This window comes from Thunnus albacares, chromosome 9 (genome assembly GCF_914725855.1).
Source record: "Thunnus albacares chromosome 9, fThuAlb1.1, whole genome shotgun sequence".
Classification (NCBI taxonomy): domain Eukaryota; kingdom Metazoa; phylum Chordata; class Actinopteri; order Scombriformes; family Scombridae; genus Thunnus; species Thunnus albacares.
Window position 1 is genome coordinate 3,514,304 of NC_058114.1, and position 18,626 is coordinate 3,532,929.

The 18,626-nt window shown below is 36.4% G+C and overlaps 1 protein-coding gene and 1 long non-coding RNA gene across 6 annotated transcripts in view; both read left to right on the forward strand.

Moving 5' to 3' along the window:
• LOC122988678 overlaps nucleotides 1–18,626 on the forward strand; it is a 177,704-nt gene that overhangs the window by 10,397 nt on the left and 148,681 nt on the right. Inside the window, exons 5-6 of one of the 5 annotated variants that reach the window (XM_044361183.1) lie at nucleotides 15,417–15,536; nucleotides 15,669–16,019. The exons of the other annotated variants lie outside the window; for them this stretch is intronic. Coding sequence (XP_044217118.1) covers nucleotides 15,417–15,536; nucleotides 15,669–15,880 — 332 coding nt within the window. The 3' untranslated portion in view covers nucleotides 15,881–16,019. Of the gene's footprint in view, nucleotides 1–15,416; nucleotides 15,537–15,668; nucleotides 16,020–18,626 lie in introns of those variants that run through there. 5 annotated transcript variants of the gene reach the window in all.
• On the forward strand, nucleotides 13,081–15,255 carry LOC122988693. Its single transcript, XR_006404865.1, has 4 exons — nucleotides 13,081–13,219; nucleotides 13,933–13,995; nucleotides 14,913–15,014; nucleotides 15,113–15,255. It is a non-coding gene; the product is annotated as an uncharacterized LOC122988693 (long non-coding RNA).

The window sequence follows — 18,626 nt, forward strand, 5'->3', positions numbered from 1 at the left end:
CACAGTTTACAAATATTCAAAGTAAGGCTGAGACTATAAATAAGTGAGGGGATTATTATATACAGTCCAGACCATAAGTATTTTGACAGATATACATTTTTGCTCTCAGGCGCTGTGCTTCAGCACATTCAATTTGAAATAAAATAATGGATACTACATTAAAGTGCCAAGTCTCAGCTTTAATTTGAGACAGTTAATATCAACACATAGTACTCAAAGTTTAGGCGCTCAAACATAATTGGACAGATTCATATGAAGTCAAACAAAATCATTGTATTTAATATTTTGTGGAAAATCCTTTGCAGAGAATAACTGAAGTCTTGGCCTCATAGACATCAGCAGATGCTTTGCATCTTTCCTGGTGATGCTCTCCCAGGCCTTCACTGCCTTCAGCTCTTGTTTGTTGTGGAGCCTCTCTGCCTTTAGTCTGGTTTTCAGCAGAGTGGAAGGCAGCTCCATCGGATTGAGATCAGGTTACTGACTCAGCCAGTTGAGGATATTCCACCTCATCCCTCTGAAAAGCTCTTTGGTTGCTTTGGCTGTATGTTTAGGATGGTTGTCCTGCTGAATGATGAAATGTGCTCCAATGAGTTTTGATGCATTTGACTGAATGTGAGCACACAGAATGCTCCTGTATACCTCTGTATTCATTCTGTTGATTCTGTCAGCAGTAAAATCAATAAATGCCAGTGTGCCAGTGCCACTGACAGCCCAACATGCCCAGGCCATAACAAAAGCACCACCATGTTTGACAGATGAGGTGGTAGGCTCATGAGCTGTTCCTTTCTTTCTCCACACTTTATTCTTTTCTTCATCATTGTTATCGTCGTCATCATCGTCGTCATCATTCTATAGAACGTTGTTCCAGAAGTCTACTGGTTTCTTTTTGAATGTTTTTGCCAACTGCAACCTGTCTGTTTTTGAGGCTTACCAGGGGTTTGCACCTTGTGGTGAATATGGTGAAGGAAACATGTCCACTTACATCCTGGAGAGCATTCTTGACTTGCTGTGCAGTCATAAAGGGCTTTCTCTTCACCATGCAGATGATTTTCTGGCCATCCACGAGACTTGTGCTCCTCAGTCTACCAGCTCGTCTCTAGGTTTCCTGTGCTCATCTGACTGTTGATTTTGGCAAACCAACTACCTTTGATATCTCTTTGACAGACATTTGCCTTTTTGTTCCAGCCTCATTATTATCTTTTTCACTTGCATGCACCTCTTTACCCTTCATATTGACAACTCCACCTCAATCTAAATGGAAACTCTCAAAAATGTTCAATTGTCCAATTACATACTATCTGGATTGTATTTTTACTGTAGTTTTGGTGCATTTGACTGTGTATGTGTACAATTTCAAAGTATTTTGACTTGAATTCTGCCATATTTTGGATTTACATTGGATACATTTTGTACTAATTCCCTGAATCCCAAACTCTTTTGCACAATTTTATTTCTTTTCTTGAAACAAGGCACAAAATACTGAGAAAAACTAAAGATGCAATACTGGCAAAAGACAAATAAAGAACCCACAAATAGAAGATTTGTGTTCTTAATCGTAATCTTTTTTTTTCTTCTTTGGTTTAAACTGTGGGCTCAGCTGGAAAAAGGTTATGACACATATAATATTTGGCTCAAAATCTGATGATTGGTTGTGTGCTTACATTGCCAGACCACTGTCAATCAAATGTACAAGATAAGTTTTTGACTGTAAATTCTTTTTAATTATTAATATCTATGTTTGTCTGAACTTTGATGGTTGTTTATTAAGTCATAATAATTCATTGTTAGAGTTGTATTTAAAGAGTAGCTTCATACCGGGCTGAAAGTGTTTCTGCCTGTCTAGATAAAAGTTTCCAGTCTGCAGTGATGGAGGAAACAAAGCTTTCTGAGACACCGAATCAATGTGAAGCAATTGTGTTGAAAATGGTTCACTGTTTGGAAGAATTTGTTATAGTCAAAATGGCGACATCTGCTGGACAATTGTTGACATTACATGTGTATGGATTAAATCTGAGACCGTGATGAAACAGTAGTCTAACTGCTTTCATTGTTATTTTGTTGAATAAAACTTTTAAACAGTCCACACTTCTGCTTTTAAATACTGTGGCAGTATTCAAAACCAGCACAACCTCTGTGTGACATAACAAGACACAGTTTAGAGAGGTCTTGTTATTGATGATTGAAGCATTTTGCAGCCTTTGCCTTGAAAGGTTGATACTGTGTCAAGTAGTCTGCTTTTAGTGTAACATCACTAGTCTGCTGCACCTCTGACCACCTAGCAGCACTGATGGGTGTAGTCAGAAATGTGCTTTATTGTAACCACGTCAGTGATGTCACGGTGTACTGACACACCCTGAAATGCATGTCTTCATCACTGCTGCAAGGTGAGAAGTTTTGCGGAGATAAATTGATATTTAAAATTTGAAATGAGCCTTTCAAGAACTTTAAATGTGTCACATTTAGAAAAGAAATACGTTGTGTTATGTGTCTACACGTGTGCTCATCCCACCAGTCACAGTGACACAAATACTATGATAATTATTAAGGAAACTTCCTTTTGTCCTGTTTACACTTATGAAGCCCATTTGTTGCTATAAATGGCCTGCAGTTGTATTCATAAACTGCTCCCTGTCAAGGGAGTAGCAGGAGATGGGCTGAAATGCAGGGAAAAAAAGCCAGAATGAAATGAAGAATGTCTCTTTAATAATGATTCAGGCATGCAGGCACAGCAAAACAAAGGATCCAACCAGACTGAACTGAAACACAGGACTGAAATACTAACTGAACTAACGGGGAGATGAGGTGCAAGTGGGGAGAAGGGCAGAGAAACCCAAGTGAGGGGAATGAGGAGATGAAAAAGGAGAACAGGAAAGAAGCTGGTAGGCTGTGGAGAACACTGGGAAAAGGGCAGGGCTAACGAGGATGATGCAGGGCAGGTGTGGAGGAAAAAGCAGAACAGACACAAGAAAAACCCAAAACAGCAGAAAACCAAGAAACCAGAAAACATAATCCTCTTCATAGTAAACTGAAATACATAAATCTGTCTAAGAATATACATGAATACACTTAAATACACAAGTACACTGTAATCTGTAAACTCTTATATACAATTTCATGATGATGCAGTTCTGTTCACATGGCACAAAGACGCTGTAAACACAATTATTCAAATCTACAAAAACAAATGCCAAACAAACTCCTTCTTCATAATGTGTTGAGGATGAGTTACAGAGAGTCCAGCCATTGAACAAACATCTGTCAGTCTCTGGATAAAAACATCTGATAAATATAAAAAATACAGAAGAACTAGAATGAACTGCCTGGTGTATAAATTGCTTCATCTATGACGTTTAACTGGGTGTGTCAAACTCCTCAGTCACATTTCATAACTAGTGTGAAAGCAAATTTAAGTATCAACTTCAAAGGCCTACTGCCACTCAGTCCAGTTCAACAAACAGGGAAAAAGTCTGAGGGCATCTGGACTGGTAGAGGGACACAGAGCCAGACTGGGACAGAACCATGACACACTCCTGAAAATAAGAAACATCATCCTGCAACAAGCATCACAAAACACCACAGAGTTCAATAAAAGCAGAGATAAATCAGAAACTGTTTAATTCATTTATACATATACAGTAAATTAGAATATCTGTACTATTTAATGATGGTCTCTAGACTTGAAGGTGAAAGGTCTTGGCTTGTTGGAATTTATGGTGTCTTGTAAGCCCATGCGGGCTGGGCATACAGTTGTATGCATGACACAATAATAAAAATTTCATTCATTCATTCATATATATCAGAAAAGCTTTATTAAGGTGGTATTTACTAATTAAAACAGCCTCTTCCCACCAGCCACAGGAGGAAAATAGACTGTTTGCACTGAGGTTTCTGTAATATAGTTTATATTATATTTATAGACTTTTTCATGTCTGCACTAGTTTCTTTCATATCAAAAAAGTAATTTTTAACATGGAATAAGCTTACCTCATTTTCATCATTTGGACATTTAAAAAATTTAATTTCATCCTATTTCATTTCCGCTGTTCTTGTTTTAGTTGATTCATTTAATCTGTCTGCCTGTTTCAGCAGGTTGTTTCCAGAAGGTTTCAACATTTTGATAAACCCAGTCCCCCTCCGCCCCATGTCTCCCCGGTGAATAAGGGTCGAGGTTGAGTTGCTACACCCTCCCGAACTCACCAAAAGCCACCACCATTACTGTCCAGCCACTTCTGTGTTTACATGAGAAGTTGGAGGTGGGAGCTGTGTGCAGGTTATCCTGACTAACCTTGCAGCTCAGAGAAAAGATTTTTTTTCACATTCCAATTCAAATGTTTGAATATTCTTAAGAATTAAAAGTTGATTGCTCTTTGAAAGGGTGTACTTGCATTATTATGCTATTACATTATCATTACATATCAGTAGCATAAAACAGTCTTATAATGACAATAATATCATTTATCGCAGTTATTTCTGGGACAGAACATTGATATTTATTGTGACAGGCCTACATGTGTGGAATGCATCCTCCAAGTGGACTCCAGGAAGTGGTATAAACCGAACTAAAATGCAACCGTGGCGTCCACAGCTGTCCATGTACATGTCCACTCTTAAGTATATCTGTGGCTTCAGTCTGCCACAGTATTCACATTTTATAATGTAGACTTTATTGAACAAAATAACGATAATGAAAGTAGTTAGACCATTTGAATTAGGAGCAGTTTCATCTTCTCAGATTTAATCCATTCATACAAATTAAATGCCAAAAATTGTCCAGCAGATGTCGCCATCATGACTGTATCAGTGCATCCAAACAGTGAACCATTTTCAACAAAACTGCTTCACATTGATTCGGCGCTTCAGAAAGCTTTGTTTCCTTCACCACTGCACACTGGAAACTTTTATCTAGACAGGTAGAAACACTGTTTTTCAGCCTGGTATCAAGCCACACTTTAAGTACTTCTCAATAACAATAAATAATTATGACTTAAAGAGGACCTATTATGCTCATTTCAGCTCTAAATTTTTATTCTTGGACTCCACTAGAGTAGCTCTGCATGATTCAAAGTTAAAAAACTCCTTATTTATCTTATACTGGCCCTTTATACTGCCCCTCAATATACACAGTTTCTCTTACACTCCGTTTTAGCTCCTGTCTCTTCAAGGCCCCCCTCCTGATGAGCCCACTCTGTTCTGATTGGCCAGTTTTACGTATCAGCGTTGTGTAACTTCACCGTCATTGCAAAGAAAACATTTCCTGCCCTACTGCTTCAAATTGCTTCAAAAAAGCTTTTAAATGACTAACTAATGGGAGACTTTTATTGTGAAGAATTTACAGGAAGTAAAAACATGGCTTAGCGGAGCTTCGTTAGCGGCGCTAAAAAACAGTAGAAACAACAATGTATGAAGCTATTTGGAGCGTCATGGCTCCCTAAGCGCAGCAGCGAAATTGTGCGCTGTGCACGTAGCAGATGTCCATATAAAGAAATCCATCACGAACTGACATCAGCTCGGGCTGAAAGTAGAAAAAAAAACAAGCGTTCAGAGCAGTCTGAAACTGCTACTTTTTGCTCACAGGGATTACTGCTACATACGTTTACCCCGTTATTTGACACGTCGGCCACTTTTAACATGAACATCCAACATTGTGACATTATATATATGTCTGAAAATAAGGAAAAGCATAATACCTCCCCTTTAATATGAAACCATCCAAGTTCAGACAAACACAGATATTATTTTTTAAGAGTTTGAAGTGAAAAACCTATCTTGTCCATTTGATTGACAGTGGCCTGGCTATGTAAGCACACAACCAATCAGATTTTGTGCCAAATATTGTATGTGTCATCACCTTTTTCCAAGTCCAAGAGTCCACAGTTTAAAATAGGATTGAGAAAATATGTTAGTGGTATTGCATCTTCAGTTTTTCATAGTATTGATCTTATTTCAAGAAAACAAAAAATGAAATAAAAGTGTGAAAAAGAGCTTGTTATTGAGGGAATTTGTGCAATCAATGTAATTAATATAAATCCAAAATATGGAATTCCAGACAAAATACTTGCTGTGAATATACGGTCAAAATACACCAAACATATAGTTACAATGCAGTCCAGATAGTGCTCATTTGAACAGTTTTGAACACATTTTTTTAGAGTTGCCATTTAGATTGAGGTGGAGTTATTTGCCAATATGTGGAGTAAACAAAACCAACAGTGAAGTACAGAAACGCCAAGAAAAACTAGAGAATGACAAACGAGCTGGTGTACTGACTGAAGAAAAAGCCCTTAATGATTGCACAAGTCACAAGTCAAGATGCTTATGCTACAGTAGGTGTACATGTTTCCTTTTAACGATCCACAGAAGACTTCATGACCATAACCTCAGAGGATTCACCACAATGTGCAAACCCACTAGTCAGACTCAAAAACAGGAAGGCAGGTTGCAGTTGGCAAAAAAAAGCTGTAGAGTTCTAGAACAAAGTTTTATGAACTGATGAAACAAAAGTCAACCTCTATCAAAATGATGGAAAGAGGAAAATGTAGGTAAAAAAAGGAACAGCTCATGACCCGAATTTTGCCGCGTCATCTGTCAAACATGATGATGACTCTGTTATCGTTTGTATATAATTGGTGTTTCATGATTAAGACATATTATTGTGAAATTGTCACATTTTCAGTGCTGACCTTTACACGAGTAAGTTTCACATGACCAGGAGATCTTTTTTATCCTGTAATAAGGTGGAACAGTAGTGGTGAGCTATGAGTGACTCTCAGTGCTCAAATAATGAAAAAAGGAAGAGGTCTAACAGAAAAACACATCACTGGCGGAGGTAGCAGCTGTACAAAGCTGGGAATAATTTCACAACAAAGTCAACATTTTTTTGTAAAAAAAACAATTGTACATTTTATTTTTTCTGTTAACCATAACATTAGCACTGTTAACAATGAAAGTTTATGTACACCATAAAATCTTTCTGACAGGACCAAAGACTCTGCAAACTGAAAAGGAACCAGAAATTCTGCACACTGTTGTTCACTTGAATTCATTTTTTTTAGTTAAAATGTAATAAAGTACAAGTTGCCAACAGTATGCAAATTTTTTTAAAATTGAAATTATTCAGAAAATGAACTGATAGAACATCTGTGGTTTTCGAGCTGTGAAGGCAGTGAGCAACCTCTAGTTGGCAGGATGTGGTTTTCAAAAGATAATTTAAAGCCTAAACACAGTTCCTGTGAGAAAGTGTGAGATATACTCTTTTCAGACTTTCGGGTTGGGGTTAACAGCAGTTACCAGTTTACCACTGGATGCAGAAAAAAACAACCAGGAAAGGATATCCTCTCTCTCCTTCCTGCTTTGCCATATTCATTGAATTAAACAAAAAAAAAAATGCAAACAATTAAAGGTATCCAGACGTTCAGCAGGTACAGGGTCAGAATATATGCTGCTGCCAAAAACCACTGATTTTCGATGTTGACCCCATTAACTACAAACTTTATAGACTTCTCATTGTTCATTATCAAATTAGACAATGAAGTCATAAAGACTGATTACCTTTTTTCAGGAAGGTATCAGTTTCATTTCATTTTACTGCAGTATGGAAATCAGCAGGGAAAAGTATGAAGAACTTGAGACAAGCCAGTAAAATGAGTTTCCAAGAACCCAGTTGATACTGAGTGTGCACCATGTTTCATGAGAGAGTTTTGTTGGGGATTTTTTTATTAGTGACTTTAGTTTTTCTTAAATTATTCTGGAACAGGTGTGACCTGATCAATCTGGTCACTGTGTCTCATTGCAGCTCCAGTTTAAAACCACATAAAACTTGTGTACTGTAGGAAACTGTGTGTTAAACAACAAACTATGACTGTGCAAAGAATGATTTCCTTATTTCCTGAACAATAAGTCTTTAGAGGTTCAATTAATAAGCACAGTTTTTGGCGTTGGCTTGATTTAACATGTAAACCATAAATGTAACAAAGCAAAGACATTTCTCATTAAAATAATATTTTGTAATTTTAAGATTAAATGCAGGTCTCTTCCTGTCATCATGCACTGACAGTTTTGGAATCCCGTGGAGAGTTTTAACAACACAACATATACACAGGCTGTGTAGTGAAAGCAGCACATTAGCAGATTATAGCCACGACAGCACCTTCAATGCCCAGTACACAAACTTTATGTGCATAAAACAGAGCAAAATACTTTAAGTTTACAGGATATATCTGGCAATTTTCTATATCTTTCTTATTGTCAACAAATCTCATGTGCAGAGCCAAACCAACAGTGACTCATCCTACTTACATGGATTACTTGTGTATCCAAAGTCTGAGAGTCATTAGATTTATTACCCAATTTAATGGGTAACAATAGTTTTAAATTCTAGTTTTTCGATGTTTTTTCCATTTTTATAACCACAACTCTGAGTGAGTGTATTTTGAGTTTGTATTCTGTTTTGGAGAAGATACATGTATTTCCCATGTCCTCCCTTCAACTTCTTTAAATTACATTCTTACATTGCCATGTTGAATTACATACATAACAAATTGGCAAGATTTGTTATGTGTGTGTATATATATATATATATATATATATATATATATATATATATATATATATATACATATATGTGTGTGTGTGTGTGTGTGTGTGTGTGTATGTGTATGTATATATATATATATATATATATATATATATGTATATTCTTGATGGTACTTGGTATATATACATACATACATACACACACACACACACACACACACACATATATATATATATATATATAATTATATATATATATATATGTATATGTATATTCTTGATGGTACTTTAGTGTTTGTTAACTAAACAATAGAGAAGCAGTGTAGTCAAAAGTCTATAAAACAGAAACTATTTTACTCCAAGAGAAACAAGAGTGGTTGACCTTCTTCTCTTGCTGTTCTGCGATTGTAAACCACATCCCAACCACAGGCGTGCAGATCCCCAGCCTGTATGAGGGGGCTGTACAAGCTAAAAGTCATTCTGGCCATCTCACATACAAACATTTTCCTTTGACACACACACACACATACATTATATATATATATATATATATATATAACACTAAAGTACCATCAAGAATCAAGTTACAAAAACTGATGGTTTTGGTTAAATCATATAAATGCTACCCCAGACTTGAAGAACAGAACTTGCTTACATGGTTTTGCTTTCAAAAATATTTTCAATATTGAAATAAAACCATAATCTTTCTCTAAACTTCTCAAACTCACTAACCCAGAACAGGATCTGTGTAGCACAAAAAGAAATGCAATTATTGTTTTCTTTCAAAAAACATATTAGGAGGTATATAATGTAATTTTTTGGTAGTCTCTGTTGCTCTTGTGTCATTTCCAAGTCTGCAACTCCCTCCCTTTTCCAGTGTTTCTCACCTCTCATCATCACCTGTCCTCCACACCCACCTGTTCTGGGTTAGTGAGTTTGAGAAGTTTAGAGAAAGATTATGGTTTTATTTCAATATTGAAAATATTTTTGAAAGCAAAACCATGTAAGCAAGTCCTGTTCTTCAAGTCTGGGGTAGCATTTATATGATTTAACCAAAACCATATATATATATATATATATATGTCAAAGGAAAATGTTTGTATGTGAGATGGCCAGAATGACTTTTAGCTTGTACAGCCCCCTCATACAGGCTGGGGATCTGCACGCCTGTGGTTGGGATGTGGTTTACAATCGCAGAACAGCAAGAGAAGAAGGTCAACCACTCTTGTTTCTCTTGGAGTAAAATAGTTTCTGTTTTATAGACTTTTGACTACACTACTTCTCTATTGTTTAGTTAACAAACACTAAAGTACCATCAAGAATATACATATACATATATATATATATATAATTATATATATATATATATATATATATATATGTGTGTGTGTGTGTGTGTGTGTGTGTGTATGTATGTATGTATATATACATATACATGTATGTGTTTAAGTGTGTATGTGTATATATATATATATATATATATATATATACACACGCACACACACATATATATGTGGCATGGCTTTCAGGCATGTATCCACCATTGAGGACACTGAGTTTATGACCTCAGTATTTCTAAAATCCTGCCTTCGGCCCTTATTGCTTTCCGTTGTGTTCTAAAGCTACAAATGCGCTGATGCAGTGATCAGAATTTCAAAATGATCAAAATGCATTCACTTAACTTTGAGAGATTTCTGGTTCTCTTCACATATAGTTCTTTTTACCTTTCACACAACTGTCACAGTATACACAGTTTGCATGTTTCTGTGTCAGCTCATTCAGTCTGTGAGAAAGTGTAACTTTCCATAGCCATGCTGAGAAAATTTCTAACTTTCATTAAGCAATGGTGTGTATGCACCACAGTTGGATGTAACCTGATATATATCTGTACCTGTGAGGGAAATTATTGTATGAATATGTATAAATGCTTGTGTGGACTTCTGAAAGGTTAAAAAATGCTAAGTGATACTGCTCTTCTCAGAGTTTCCAATGATATATTGATGTCATCAGATGTGGGTGAGTGCTCCATTTTAATGCTGCTGGATCTTAGCACAGCTTTTGACACTGTTGATCACAGAATAATGACTGAAAGGCTCAGGCAATATGTGGGTGTCTCAGGGAGCACCCTGGACTGGTTCTCCTCCTACCTCCCAGATAGGAGTTTTTCTGTCTCTCTTGGTCCTTACTCATCCGAAACTGCTGCTCTTTCCTGTAGTGTGCTGCAAGGCTCCATTCCGGGTCCTATTCTCTTTGTCTTATATATGCTCCCCCTAGGTCAGGTTATCATCAAATTTAGTGATGTTTCCTATCATTGTTATGCCAACGATATTCAGCTCTATGTATCTTTTAAGCCTGATAACCCTGATAAACTGTCTGTGCTGCGCAACTGTCTGACTGCTATTAAGTACTGGATGTCAAACAACTTCCTACAGCTTAATACTGACAAGACAGAGGTTCTCATTATTGCTTCTGACAGTATAGCTCCCAAGGTAGCTAAGAGTATTGGGTCCCTTTCATCAGCTGTTAGGTCAAACTTAAGAAATCTTGGTGTCATATTTGACCAGGCTATGCATTTTGATCAGCATGTTAAATCATTGACCCGTACATGTTTTTTCCATCTACGAAATATCGCTAAACTCCTGTCCATTGTCTCACAACCGGAACTAGAAATGATCATCCATGCGTTCATATCATCCAGTTTGGACTATTGTAATTGAAAATTGTAATTTTTTTTAAAAAATTTTTTTCTGCAATACCGTGAGTGGCCACTGGGAAGAATTGACTGCGAGGCTCAGTTGCGGAGCCCTATCCAGCTCTTATAATACATCCATGAGTGAAGCCAATACAGAAGTCTCTTAAACCTGCATTCTCTCTAATGGCCATCAGGGGGCAACTCCACTGGCTCCAAAAAGAAGTCCGATTGTGTGAAGTCTATGAGAAAATGACCCTACTTCTCACTTGACTTATTACCTCAGTAAACATTTTCCTAATGAGTTTATGATCTTAATCGCTAGTTTCAAGTCTTTCTCAGTTTTTCTGTTAAGTACATTTTGTATTAATAATTTCAAGCCTGTTTTTCACTTGCGAAATTTAGCATTGGCATTAGCATCATCACAGTTAACTATAGACTCTAAATCCACAATGCTAACCAAGCTAGCAGCTAGCATTAGGGTCAGCTCCACCTTCCCATTTACTGCACTTCAGTGGAGTATTATTTTATTGCAGGCAGAGAAACTATCTAATAATGAAAAGATTTGGATCTTTTGTTCATCAGGTTCGGCCCAAATCTTCAAGAGCTTCAAACGGCCAATTTATATTTTCTAACAGGAGTCCAACAATCTGGAATTTAAGTCTCAGTAATTTTGTAAACTCATCCCCTCATTGTTAACTTTTAGTACCTTCCTATATTTAACAATATTGTAGATTCTGGTTTGCACAGATAAGCGCATGAATGTTGATTTTATTTATATATTTTGCTCCTGATGAGATTTGATTCTCTTCTAGGGGAGCTTTATTGGCTCTGCCTGCACATCTCTTGTGATAGTATAAATATCCCATTTTATATTCTGCCTACTATTTAATAATTGTGCAAATAAACAAACTTAAACAGTGTGTATGTCAACATTTGAATAATGAAGTAAAAACGAACTTCACATTTCAGTCTGATGATCAGGTTACTCAGACATCTTAAATCACTGGGAATGTTCAGACAAACATATACAAACAAAGGACATCTTGTTGTCAGTGCTATCAGCAGTTGACAGCCAGTAAACTTGACCCCAAGATGTTTCCATAGCAACGTAATATGAATAATGTATATAGCTAATAATTACTAGCAATTATTGATTGATGACTTCATACTGATGCAGTGTCTGATCTTACTAGCAGTGTGTAAGATCACCCTGGTAGGTTAACAGACATCAGCTTCTATGACAACACTGATAAGGTCAAGAGTATAATTTCCTCTTTTCAGTATCTCACTTATATAGTTTTACATTAAAATCGTCCCACAGTCCAGACAGAAAAATCCAGATGAAAGAAAATCTGAGCTGATTAAAATGTTAAAATGTTCATTTGTATCGATTACTTTCCATTATTACTGTGTGCTCACAAGAAACAAACTTCCCAGCAGCGAATGCTTTACTTCAATGACAGTTCAGGAAGTAGTGAAGCGGTTGTGTAGGTTGTTGAAGATGGTTGATATCACATGACTTCCTGCTGCCACTTTAAACATTGTGGAACAATTGCACATATGAACATCACTTATTACGCCTCTTCTTGGTACAATTTTTTCTTTTTTTCTTTTGGTTTTACATACACTCTCCAACTCTCACACAACAAACGCATGCAGGGGGGGTGACCTGCATTTTTAGTGACACTTTTTGCTCAGTAAGTTGTGTGTGACCAGAAACACTAATACTATGTTGTCAGTATCATGTAGAGAAGTGAAACTGTGCCCTCACGCTGTGAAAAAAAACAATGAAGAGGTTGAGACGTCATTGGTGGAGGTATAAATGGTACAGTGTTAGAAGCGTTAGTGTCATTCTGACCAGAGAAGAAGAGACATTTCTTCTGGGACAATTTTCAGTTAACGATTATCTTGTATACATTTCACAACAAATTCAACCCATTTTTTATAAGTTTTCCTTTTTCTATTGATTAACTGGGTGTGTTGAATTTTAACTGGGTGAGTTTTATTAAAATAATTCTGAAACTGTATTGATATGATGCTCAAGGCTAATGTTCATTTTGATGCCTTGAATGCATTGATGTTTTCATTATAATAATTTACGACAGTTATTTAATAATATTATAGTTGCATTTAATTCTATTCAACTTAACTTCTGATGTGAATCATGTTGTTTAATTTCTGTACTGAGGTGTAGCCTTGGTGTTATCAGTATCAGATTTTCACCTCTGAATGTTGATGACATTTTATGATCCGATATTTATTTATGGAATTTTTTATGGAACTTTTTTGTCATAATATTTTTTTTTTATCATTATACAACTTACTGTGCTAACTTATAGTAGCTTAAAAATCGTGAAATAATTTGGACATATTTTACCACTGAATAGCTCTGGAATATAAAATCTAACCTGCTGTTTTGTTGCATTTTTTGTACAGTGTCATTTATTTTTTTTACCATTTTTTATTTTCTAATTTTTCAAGACGTTGTTCTTTTTAAAGAAATTATACATGATAATTTATATATGTATTCAGACATTACTGCAGGTGAAAAAGACGAGGAGTTGATGGCTTGTTTACAGCAAGAAAGTTCATTAATTTTGTTTCTTTTAAAGTGAAGGGATACAGTTCCTTTGCTATTTAATCATTTCCTGTAACTTCCTCTTTTTAAACACAGGTACACTTTATAAAGTATTTCCTGTAATCTGCAGATTTACTCATCATGATGAAGCTGATCCTGTCTCTCACTCTCATCTGGACACTCTCCAGCACAGGTAACCTCACTCACTCTTAAAACAGCATTTCTGCAGGTACCTGTCATGTCAGGTAGTTCATAATTCTACTAATTTTTTACCCCTGCTGTTTGTCTACCAGGTGTTAACCTTTGTTCATGTTTACCATCATCATCATCATCATTTATGTTTTGTTTGTTATATCATCTGTATAGCAACCACAGAAATCTACAAAATAATATAAAACACTAAAAAGACTAATTTGCAACAGCAGATATGTTTAGAAAGAAACTTCATGCTGCGCAGATTTCATTTTTTAATCAGCATAATGAAGAAACATCTTTTATGGAGCTATCAAGTTACAAAAAGTTCACTGTCAATATATTTAATTTGTCTTTGCTATGATATTCACCCATGTCAACTAAAGCATGATTAATATTTTACAGTAACATAATTATAGTTATGTTTGGGGACTCAAAGCACTTTGTTAAGATAAAGGAAAGATGATGGTCTTGGTTAAATAATAAAAACATCAACACAGACTTGAAGAACAGGACATGTTTACTTTTTCTGTATTGAAACAAAATCACAATCTTTCCCCAAAAATAAGTTTTTCTTTATTGGTCACAGAAATGTCCCAGTTAACATCATTTTACATAGTGCCGTTTCATTCTTTAAACATTTTTAGAAAGAGAGATAATGCAGACGTCACCATGACAGAAAACTGTACATCTAAAGGCTGCAGCCATTTAATTTGATGACTGATTTCTGATATTTAATATATTTGTTAAGAAGAATTTATTGGATTTATTTTGGCTTAAATATCATTCTGTCATTGTGTGTTGTAATTTGGGGTTGTCTCTCATCAGATTAACTTTGCATACTGTATCTGTGTTTATATGACAAACAGGATTCATGTTGATTGTTCAACTCACCTTGATTTCTTTCATAAATTGCAGCTGAAGCTGTTAAGTGTTGGGTTGGTGATGGGGCTGACATAAATTATCAGACCTTAACTCCATGTAACCCTACTGAACTGTGTGCAACTGTTGCCTATCAAGGTATCTGTACAAAGTATAAAAATAAAATCAGATTTTTCTTTTTCAGTTTTAAATGGAATTTCTGCATTATGGTGTTCGGTCTGTGTTTCACTTTACAGAACATATTGGGTATCTCTCAAAGGACACCGTCAGGTTGTGTTTGCCATCCTACGTTATCAGTGAAGGAAAGTACACATTTTCATTCAGTGTTGGTTTAGCAAGTATGGCTGCATCTGTTCATGTGTGCAGCACAGATCGCTGCAACAGTCAAATCATTCCTTGTAAGTAAAGAGAAAAGTTTCCCTTTTTAAAGACACAAAATCACATTCACATGTAGTATCAGTCTAATGTTGGTCACAGTGCAGAACAATAAGTCACTTTGTGTCTTGTACAGTTTCTGCCATGTCTCCTGTTCTGTTTCAGACCCTCGTGTTCAGAAGAAAAACAACCTGCATTGTTTCACCTGTGATAATCGTTATTCTGCTGTGTGTAACAAGACAGTTCAGTGTGTGGGAATGGAGGACCGCTGTGTTAGTGGGACTGGTGAGTCCTCATGATCATTTTGTGCCTCAAAACACATTATTGCTGCCCTCAAAGTGGCCATTTCCTGCTGAATAAATAATAAAAAATAAATAAATAAAAACTGTGGTCTAACAATGGTTTTGTCATCCACAGGTAAAGATCCATATGGCACGGTCCATACCTTTGGTTGTGCCTCTGCAAACCTCTGTGACATTGCTTCTCGCTTGGAGCTCCTGCCTCATTGGCTTTTTAAATTCCTTAGTGAACCAAAATGTTGTGGAAGCAGCTTCTGTAACTCAGCCTGGTCTGTCAAACTGAATGTGATCCCTTTGCTGTTTGGACTCATTACTCTTATTGTCTCTTAGAACAAAGATAAAATAGCAAAGGACATGTATAGTGTGTGTGAATAAGCCAACTACTTCTATCATCTTCTCATTTACACAGTGTGCCTTTTACATTTTGAATGTTTTAGCTTGGTAAATACTTATTTTAACCATAACTGCAGCATCCCATTAAAAAAAAGTTAGCTAATGGTAATCCTGTCTGGTTCAGTAACAAATATGTCTATTTACATAATGATAACTTTCTTATTCGAGTTATTTGAAGTAACCCAAAGCAGTAGTGTTGTTACTTTATATGTAAGTAACAAGTAGATAATTATTTAGAAGTAAGTGGAAGTATTAGAAGAAGAAGTAGCCATCAAATATGTACTTGCAGTGCAGATGAAAAGAATATCTAATTAGTGAGTAACTTCATGAAATCTCCTAATTCATGAGTATAATGGTTCAGTTCTTCATCCAGTCCTGTTCTCTGCAGCATCATTTCTTGCTTTGATGTAATTTATCAGTGTTATGCTAACGAGACAGCTGCATGTCTCTTTTAATTGCAATAATTCTATGAAGGGGTTGGGCTGGTTGCTTTGGCCGTATGTTTAGGATGGTTGTCCTGCTGAATGATAAAATGTGCTCCAATGAGTTTTGATGCATTTGGCTGAATGTGAGCGCACAGAATGCTCCTGTATACCTCTGTATTCATTCTGTTGATTCTGTCAGCAGTAAAATCATCAATAAATGACAGTGTGCCAGTGCCACTGACAGCCCAACATGCCCAGGCCATAACAAAAGCACCACCATGTTTTACAGATGAGGTGGTAGGCTCATGAGCTGTTCCTTTCTTTCTCCACACTTTATTCTTTTCTTCATCATTGTTATCGTCGTCATCATCGTCGTCATCATTCTATAGAACGTTGTTCCAGAGGTCTACTTGTTTCTTTTTGAATGTTTTTGCCAACTGCAACCTGTCTGTTTTTGAGGCTTACCAGGGGTTTGCACCTTGTGGTGAATATGGTGAAAGAAACATGTCCGCTTACATCCTGGAGAGCATTCTTGACTTGCTGTGCAGTCATAAAGGGTTTTCTCTTCACCATGCAGATGATTTTCTGGCCATCCACAAGACTTGTGCTCCTCAGTCTACCAGCTCGTCTCTAGTTTTCCTGTGCTCACCTGACTGTTTATTTTGGCAAACCAACTACCTTTGATATCTCTTTGACAGACATTTGCCTTTTTTTCCAGCCTCATTATTATCTTTTTCACTTGCATGCACCTCTTTAACCTTCATATTGACAACTCCTCAAAAATGTTGCCAAATACAATATTTGGCTCAAAATCTGATGATTGGTTGTGTGCTTACATTGCCAGGCCACTGTCAATCAAATGTACAAGACAAGTTTTTGACTGTAAATTCTTTTTAATTATTAATATCTATGTTTGTCTGAACTTTGATGGTTGTTTATTAAGTCATAATTATTCATTGTTAGAGTTGTATTTAAAGAGTAGCTTCATACCCGGCTGAAAGTGTTTCTGCCTGTCTAGATGAAAGTTTCCACTCTGCAGTGGTGGAGGAAACAAAGCTTTCTGAAGCACCGAATCAATGTGTTGAAAATGATTCACTGTTTGGAAGAATTTGTTATAGTCAAATGACGACATCTGCTGGATAATTGTTGACATTACATGTGAATGGATTAAATCTGAGACCGTGACACAAGACGCAGTTTAGAGTAGTCTCGTGATTGATGATTGAAACATTTTGCAGCCTTTGCCTTGAAAGGTTGATACTGTGTCAAGTAGTCTGCTTTTAGTGTAATATCACTAGTCTGCTGCACCTCTGACCACCTAGCAGCACCGATGGGTTTAGTCAGAAATGTGCTTTATTATAACCACGTCAGTGATGTCACGGTGTACTGACACACCCTGAAATGCACGTCTTCATCACTGCTGCAAGGTGAGAAGTTTTGAGGAGATAAATTGATATTTAAAATTTGAAATGAGCCTTTCAAGAACTTTAAATGTGTCACATTTAGAAAAGAAATACATTGTGTTATGTGTCTTCACATGTGCTCATCCCACCAGTCACAGTGACACAAATACTATGATAATTATCAATGAAACTTCTTTTAGTCCTGTTTACACTTATGAAGCCCATTTGTTGCTATAAATGGCCTGCAGTTGTATTCATAAACTGATCCCTGTCAAGGGAGTAGCAGGAGATGGACTCAAATGCAGGAAAAAAAAGAAGCCAGAATGAAATGAAGAATGTCTCTTTAATAAAGATTCAGGCATGCAGACGCAGCAAAACAAAGGATCCAACCAGACTGAACTGAAACACATGACTGAAATACTAACTGAACTAACGAGGAGATGAGGTGCAGGTGGGGAGAAGGGCGGAGAAACCCAAGTGAGGGGAATGAGGAGATGAAACAAGAGAACAGGAAAGAAGCTGGTAGGCTGTGGAGAACACTGGGAGAAGAGCAGGGCTAACGAGGATGATGCAGGGCAGGTGTGGAGGAAAAAGCAGAACAGACACAAGAAAAACCCAAAACAGCAGAAAACCAAGAAACCAGAAAACATAATCCTCTTCATAATAAACCGAAATACATAAACTCGTCTAAGAATATACATAAATAAACTTAAATACACAAGTACACTGTAATCTGTAAACTCTTATTTACAATTTCATGATGATGCAGTTCTGTTCACATGGCACAAAGAGGCTGTAAACGCAAATTATTCAAATCTACAGAAACAAATGCCAAACAAACTCCTTCTTCATAAT